Below are 8,134 nucleotides of genomic sequence, written 5' to 3'. Positions count from 1 at the left end.
ACGTATGTTAGACACAAAAATCATTGTAAAATTCAAATCCCGGCGGTATAGTGACATTCCTGCAGGGATGACGGCAAACTGAGAGCAGAGACACAGAAGTGGAACTTAAATTGAAAGCAGGAGAAGATATTCTGATTCGTCCCATTTCTTGTCCTGCACTGCTCACTGGTGATGTGTCACTAGATGAATGGATTTTTATTTTGTTGAATCTGACCCACAGGAGTCCGTTGTTACAGTCCGCTCCCAGCATGCATGTTGTGTGGCAAAGTGTAGGTCGGTGACAACAAAATGTCCTGACCTGACCTGTTAAATCAGTTAATGAAAAACCAACCCTATCAGTTTGAAGTCTCTAATTGTAAAACACTATCATGCCCGTCAGATGGTGATTTCTCAGTACTGTTACTGAGAATTAATTCCATTATCAATGAACTTGCTCATAGCCAAACTATTAGTTATTACATTTTATAAAATAACAGAAAAAAGGCTGTCAAATTTTCCCTTCAATTACTGATCAACAGTTTAAAAATAAAAGAATCAGCGAAGAAGAAATTGTCGAATGGATGAATTATTGAACTGCAGATGAAGGTAATTTAGGTAACTGGTGTGTCAATGATTACTTCTAAGACACTATGAACGGTCCTTGGAGAAAAAATTGAATTTCATGGCAAACCACACTTTGGTGTTTCTGCTGAGGAGGACCATGCGATGTGATCAAAAGCTGCAGAACAGCTGCTAATTGGACCTAGTGGTGAGATAGTTGTGTTGCCTTCTTATTAATGTCAATTAATTAGGTTTCAAATACGCTGTATTTGTAGATCTTTTGTGTATCTTCTTAAATAACAAATGTGACAGAAGAGACAAAAGTATACTATCCATACAAAAGTGTTGTGACTGCACCCAACATGGAAATAGAGCTCTTGTGGTGATACACTATGTGTGACCTGTTACAGTAACAGATACCATACTTTTCCTTTATTTATTCATTCATATAACTTTTTTAATTGCATACTATGCTGTGATATTTTGTAATCCCAGTTTTGGCACACTACACTATGTGTTGTAGCCAACATTACTATGATACCCAGGAATGATGTCCTGATTTTCTTTCTTTCTCTAAATAAAGTCCATTTGCGGCCGTGGATTGCCCTCTGTTGGACATAAAGATAAACTACACTGTGATGTTGCAAAGTAATACAGAAGTCTCTATATTAATATAAGGTATTCCTTTCTTCTTTTAAATACAGTCCTGTGATTTTATTACGGATATAGAATGGTTTAAAAGTGCACTGTTTATTTTTGACAGGATGCCTGGGATGGCTGTAAACCACCATACACCAAACGTAAGGGACTATTTACACTAACTGTGTGAAATGTACAAAGTGAGTAGCCTATGCATTAAAAAAGATCATTAAAACCAAGAACAGACATCAGTTTCCCCACAGAATATTGTGGGATATGAGATGGGCTGGACATGATGAAATAATGGGACCAGTCTCCTCTACTCAATGACAATGGCAATGGCAAATAACAAGAAATGTGTTTATGGCTTTTTATTCTGTTTATTTTATTTTCATGTAAGTTTCCCGTGTTATTTTATGAATACTACTAAAGTAAAGTAAAGTTTTATTCTTTTCAATTGTCAGGAGCAAAATTTATACATAATTAATAAAAAACAGTTTTTAGTCTGTGGCAGCAATATTAAATTGTGAATACAACAGCAAGTTCTAAATTATATTATGATGTCATAAGGGGCCAAGTTCTAAAAGTAGTGTCTGAACATAAGATCAAGCTATTCTATATTATCTGAAAATGGCGTACGCTGTGATTGGTGTTCGACTGTGTTCCCCCAGGACATATGGGACGGACCTGTCTGGACAACTCCTGGGACAAATCTGTCAATCGTAGGGCTAACCCCGCCCTAAAGCATGTACTGCTTTTACTCTGAATGGACCATAATGTGCAATATGCTGGATTGAAAAATACTTGAAACTAGAGATTAAGGCGATTCACTCGTGTTTAAAATGTTACTGAATAAATCAAGTGAGGAGTAGAGTCATTTTCTTATAGACTTTTGACCAATTTGACTTCGTTCTGCGTTCTTCGCTCCCTGAAGGCCTTTTGAAAGGACGCAAATTTAAGGCACTTTTCAGCTTGATGGCTGGGCGATAAGGAAAGGTTCAAGATACCCATAATTCAGTAACAGACATATACGGTTGTCATTTGTTGTGAGAATTACAAATGTCAAACGTCAGCAGTATTTTCAGTAAGGTCTAAAAAATGCATAAAACAATGTTACATAACTGACCGCGTTTAAGCTGTTTAGGTCAGTCTGCTGCTACTTGGTCACTTATGTCGGTGGTTTATTGCATACATGAGGGCTTTTCATACATTCCAGTTGTTTCTCAAATAAGACAGTAGAAGTCTGCCTGGTGTCTATGAAGTATGTCAAGGATACAGTGCAGCGCTGCTGTGTGAAGTAGAGACAACTTTACACCACATGGCGTTGCTCATACAATAGATCTGTAGTCAGGAATAGGAGCAGGTTCTCTTCACTTGGACTTTCTAGTCAGAATGTGTATCCCTTAAGCAGCATCATCAGAATGCAAAACATAAATCTAATGGATGAGACTTTCATATTGAACGCATTATGCATTGTAACCATTGAGACCTTCACTTCCCACATACATTTACAGTACTTTAATGGCATCTGTGGTGGACTTACCTTGAGTGGAAACCAACACTGTCCTCAGATTTATGTTAAATTGAATGTGACTTATATTGACCTATATTTTTGGTTTTAGGAGAGAAAAAATCCCCAAAATAGCCCAAAATCGCAAAATACAAATTTGCCTCAGAGGGCTTTACAGTCTGTACTGTATACATGCAACATCCTGTCATGAAACCCTCACATCGGGACAAGAAAAATTCTGGAAATGAAAAGCCCTTTCAATGGGTCGGTTTATGTTGACATTAATTTGATTAATATTTAAAATAGTAATAATGATGATTGTTGGCGCACATTTAAGTTGTTTTGTACTCGTGTTTTCCGGCGAATTGTTTGTGTCTTAAAATAAAAATAACTTACTTTCAAAAACTTCTGAACTTAACATCGGATATGTCAATCCATTTATTTATAACAAAAATAACAAACAATTCGGTTCCCAATCCGCCGTGCCTCACGCTCAAAAGTTATCTGCCTCGCTGTGCGCCACACCTGCACTAATTAGCCCTGGTGTTAAATAGGCTGGTGGCAAAAACAGCGCCATCCCATTGCCGTATTCAGAATGGCTCCAACACAACCGGCCCCTAATTGTTCATGGCACTTCAAGACATGACAATTATAAACAATTCATGTATGGAGACATTCATACAACGAAAACAACGTTTGCAAACAAAAATAATAAACAAAAGCAAATCAACCCTCTTTTGGTGCATTTGTTTTACTTTTACATTGACTGCTCTACCAATAGTCCTAGTTTTGTCACTGGTCTTTCAATTATATTTGTTTTGGTTTTGATTTGCACAGATCTAACTATGCCTGATTTGTCTGGAAAGGATTTAATAATCCTTCCAATCATCCAAGAATTTCGTGGTGCTGTAGCATCTGCAATCAAAACAATATCTCCTTCCATAAGATTACGTTGTGTTTTGTTCCACTTTTGTCTTTCCTGTAGCGTTGCAAGATACTCTTTAGTCCACCTTTTCCAGAACAAATCTGAAAGATACTGAGCCTGTTTCCATCTTCGTCTTACGTACTGGTCCTTTTGATCAAACAGACCTGGAGGCAAAACTGGTATTCTTTTCAAAGTAAGAAGATGATTAGGTGTTAGTGGCTCTAAATCATTAGGATCCTCAGAAACTCTCGTAATTGGTCGGTCATTCAAGATTGCTTCGGCTTCGCATAAGACTGTGACTAATGTTTCATCAGTTAGAGTCTGTAGATGTAAAACAGATACCAAGACCTTCCTGACCAGTCTGATCATGCTTTCCCAAGCACCGCCATGATGGGAAGCTGCAGGTGGGTTGAACGTCCACTTGATATTGTCATGAATGCCTTCTCAATTGATCTGTGGTTTAAATCTGCAATTGCTCTTTTTACTTCCTTTTCTGCACCTGTGAAATGTGTGCCATTGTCTGAGCGAAAGTGTGATGATAGCAGTAGCAAGTGTCACCAGGGCCACGGTAGGAGGCGCAGACAATATTTACACACACAGGGTAAGGACGGAAACAATCAGGGGCAGGGCTGACAATTGGACCGGCACACAGGCTTACCCAGGACCTGACAGTCAACTTTGGAAACTCTGTGCTAACGCCCACTTCGACTGCTAAGAACCTCGGCGTCACACTCGACAACCAACTCTCCCTGACTCCCAACATCACTGCGACAACGCGATCCTGTAGATACACACTCTACAACATCAGGAGAATACGTCCCCTTCTCACTCAGAAGGCAGCGCAGGTACTGATTCAGGCTCTTGTCATCTCCCGCCTGGACTACTGCAACTCCCTCCTGGCAGGTCTCCCTGCCACCGCCATTCGACCTCTGCAGCTCATTCAGAATGCAGCAGCTCGACTGGTCTTCAACCTTCCGAAATTCTCCCACACTACTCCACTCCTCCGCTCTCTTCACTGGCTACCGGTGGCCGCCCGCATCCAGTTCAAAACACTGGTGCTCACGTACCATGCTGTGAATGGATCGGGTCCAGCTTACATCCAGGACATGGTCAAACCCTACGTCACAACCCGCACTCTCCGCTCTGCATCTGCAAAACTACTCGTCCCTCCCTCACTGAGAGCAAAACACTCGACTAGGTCTCGACTCTTCGCTGTCCTTGCGCCGAAATGGTGGAACGCGCTCTCTGAAGACATCAGGACCGCAGAGAGCCTTCACATCTTCCGCCGCAAACTAAAGACACACCTCTTCAGACTCTACCTCGACTAAAGACTAACAAATTGCAGCACTTAAATTGTACTTGTGACGTCACTCATCTATAGCAAATTGTAAATTCGCTTATTTGAGGAAATTGCACTTTCTTGTTTCTTGTTCTCCTGAGTTTGTACCCTATGGTTGAATGCACTTATTGTACGTCGCTTTGGATAAAAGCGTCAGCTAAATGACATGTAATGTAATGTAATGGGAAGGACCAAGATGACTGAAACAAGAGGAAGGTTCATTTTCAACATAAAACAGGAAATCAAGAGACAACATAGACACGAGACGACCTGATTAACACCGCTTCCTGGACATGACACCAGGGTCCAGACGAAACTACGATCTACGGAGACCTGTGAGGCGAGAAATATGGGGTCATATCAGTCTCAATAAGTCGTAAACAGAACGACTCTCAAATGCACACGGAACAATTCACAAATGTATTCGATTTACAAATGCACACAAAAGGATTTACAAATACATTTCAATGCACACATGAATACACACATGAAACACATTTTTTTTCAACATAAACCGAGGCAACGAGGGAGACGCAGATTGCTAACTTTTAGGTAGTGATTGGATTACTCAGTCTTTTAGAATTCTGGCCTCTCATTCTCTGCTCTTAGATTAGATTTCACATCTGTGGACAGTTGTTGACGGAAGGAAGTTGAGAATCACTCAACTCAAAATTTCTGAGGGACAAATAAAGGAGGGAATCTTCAGTGTTGAGCATGTGTGCCTGCGTGCATGGGATGCTATTTTATCCGACGATGATGAGAAAAGTTACAAGTTCTGGGAAACGAGGTTCCTCGCCAGAGGTGTCAAAAGTATTCACATTCATTACTCAAGGAGAAGTATAGATACCCGGGTTTAAAAAGACTTTTGTAGAAGTTGAAGTATTAACTGAAGCTTTTTCCTTAAAAGTGTAAAAGTACTGGTTTCAAAACTACCTACTAAGTAGAAAAGTAAAAGTAATGTAAAGGGCAAAAAATGTCCATTGGGACAAACTGTTAATGTGTAACCTCGCTCAGAGAACATGTCAGTCCGTTACAATATGACCGGAATGTGCCTTCAGATCACGTGACCCGCTGTTCGGATGATGGAACATGGCGATATTCAGAGAGGCAACGCTAAAACAACAGAGGGACAAATGTATCGACCCGCATGATATATAACTTAAACAGATAAAACCAGAACCCACATGACAAGAGTCAGAGGACATACACACGTTGTTCCCATTGATGGTAGACTGCAGTGTCTCCCCCAGGTTTACTACTTCATGGGGGGAGGACGGTGGCTCTGAAGTGCAAATCACAACGGCAAAAAGGAAAACAACAGCTAATAGGAAAAGACAACATTAACTTCTTACGGAAAGGTTAGAGCCTTATAGCAGAAGACGGACCCTTCTGTTTGGACATCAGACAACTTACACTTTGACTTATTTCTTTACTCAACCCTTATTTCAGATAACGGATGTTCAGATCCAAGTCAGCCAGAACACAGAGGCTCTGAAGGGAGCCCAGACAGAGGTGAATGACCTGCGCAGACAGCTTCAAACCATGGAGATCGAGCTGGAATCACCGAGGAGCATGGTGAGCAGAACTCAGTCAGCGCACACTTCATTTACCCCAAAGAACGCAGCCACGGCCTACTCAGCACTCTCACTTCAAGGCTCTCGAAACAACTGTGTTGTCACACGCTTCACACTCTAGTGACCCCTCACTATGAAGCTGTCTTCAGCGAGCCACGTTCACTGTGAATCCCTTTGATGCCTACTCTCCTTTCCCCTTGGTCATTCTGGCAGAAATCCTCCCTGGAGGGCACGCTGAGGGACACAGAGATGCGTTATAACATGGAGATCGAGGCACTCAACACCATTCTCCTGGGTCTGGAGGCCGAGCTCACGCAGCTGCGCAACAGCATCCAGCAGCAGACGCAGGAGTACCAGAGCCTGCTCAACCTCAAGATGAAGCTGGAGGCTGAGATCGCCCAATACAGGCGGCTGCTGGACGGGGAAGACTTCTCGTACGTAGATGAATGAAAATGTTGATGACATGAGTTGTCAAACTAATGTGACCAAAGAATGAATGAATCTGTCTAAAGAAACCACTTGATAGTTTCGTTCTCAACGTTTTCCGTTCAGGCTCCAAGACGAGCATACAGCTGTTCCACAGGCCGATGAAATAAAACTGGATCAGAAGAAAACTTCATCATCCTTTTTTATTTTATCATGATGTATTTATTAGTTCATTTACTTACCCGGAGATACTTCACAAAAGCTAAAAACTGGAGAACTGTGATTTTGTGTTCATCCCACAGCAAAACTAATTGTTAAAAGATATTTAACATTCCAAAGTAATAAAAAAGCAAATTAATCCAAAACGTGCTTTACATGTCATCAACTTTGGTTTACTTTCTGTCCATTTAAGTCACCCTTTTAAACTGTGATGTTCCTACATATCAATAAAATCAATTTGAGAAATAGAATCACATGATGTGTGAACGTGATGTTGTTGTTTGAAATTAAAATGAGTTACGTAAGACAAATCTGATTATGTGATTATGTCTTTGAAGCAAATACATTGTACACATCAATGCAGAAGACAGTGACAGAAATGATTAAAACTTTTACTCCCAGTAGAACAACATGTGTTAAACACTGAATCTTGGCAGGGGTCTAAACTCTAAAATGGGGGAAACCACTACAATTTGTACGTTAAGTGTTAAACATTTGTCAGGGATGTTTCACAGTACAGAAGCTAAAGACGTTTGTGCTTCCATTTCACTGGTATTTCAAACTCCTGACTATTTGGCCCCAGAGTTCATGTACGTTGAGGATTGCAGAGATGGATGGAACGATTGTTGGCGTAACAACTTTACATACATTCTCATGCTATCATAAAGCGCTGCAAACACATTTTATAGCCCTTATTTATTACTGCTGTTACTTACTGGAAAGTGTGTTCCAATGTAACCCAGTCAGTTAAATCAGGCCGCTTAAGTTCTATATTTCCCTTATTGTCAACAATTGTGACCTTTTTTTTTAAAAAGTCACTCAATACCTTCTAACCTCCCTAAAATGTCTATGATTCCAACACACAAGGCCAAAAAGCAAATGAGTCACTTTAATGCATCCTGTTATTCAGAGCCAAGATAAAAAAACGCTGGGCACTGTAGTAAACTTCAACACTATACTTT

General features: G+C 40.5%; 1 protein-coding gene across 1 annotated transcript; it reads left to right on the top strand.

Moving 5' to 3' along the window:
- The first annotated feature begins 1,303 nt into the window (after nt 1-1,303).
- Nucleotides 1,304-7,423, top strand: LOC120829474 (keratin, type I cytoskeletal 18). Its single transcript, XM_040193591.2, has 4 exons — nt 1,304-1,340; nt 6,403-6,528; nt 6,741-6,961; nt 7,080-7,423. The coding sequence occupies exons 1-4, from the start codon at nt 1,305-1,307 to the stop codon at nt 7,168-7,170; spliced, it is 474 nt and encodes a 157-aa protein (XP_040049525.2). The 5' UTR covers nt 1,304; the 3' UTR covers nt 7,171-7,423.
- The last annotated feature ends 711 nt before the right edge of the window (nt 7,424-8,134 follow it).

The sequence above is a fragment of the Gasterosteus aculeatus genome, chromosome 2 (genome assembly GCF_964276395.1).
Source record: "Gasterosteus aculeatus chromosome 2, fGasAcu3.hap1.1, whole genome shotgun sequence".
NCBI classification, from domain to species: domain Eukaryota; kingdom Metazoa; phylum Chordata; class Actinopteri; order Perciformes; family Gasterosteidae; genus Gasterosteus; species Gasterosteus aculeatus.
The sequence above is the reverse complement of the archived record's forward strand: the minus strand, read 5'-3'. Positions and strand labels throughout refer to the sequence as shown.

Bases quoted from the DNA above. Each gene is read 5' to 3' on its own strand.
- LOC120829474 (XM_040193591.2), top strand. From the start codon at position 1,305: ATGCCTGGGATGGCTGTAAACCACCATACACCAAAC. The intron at 1,341-6,402 runs GTAAGGGACTAT...CCCTTATTTCAG, and splicing joins TAAACCACCATACACCAAAC to ATAACGGATGTTCAGATCCA. The intron at 6,962-7,079 runs GTACGTAGATGA...TTTTCCGTTCAG, and splicing joins CTGGACGGGGAAGACTTCTC to GCTCCAAGACGAGCATACAG.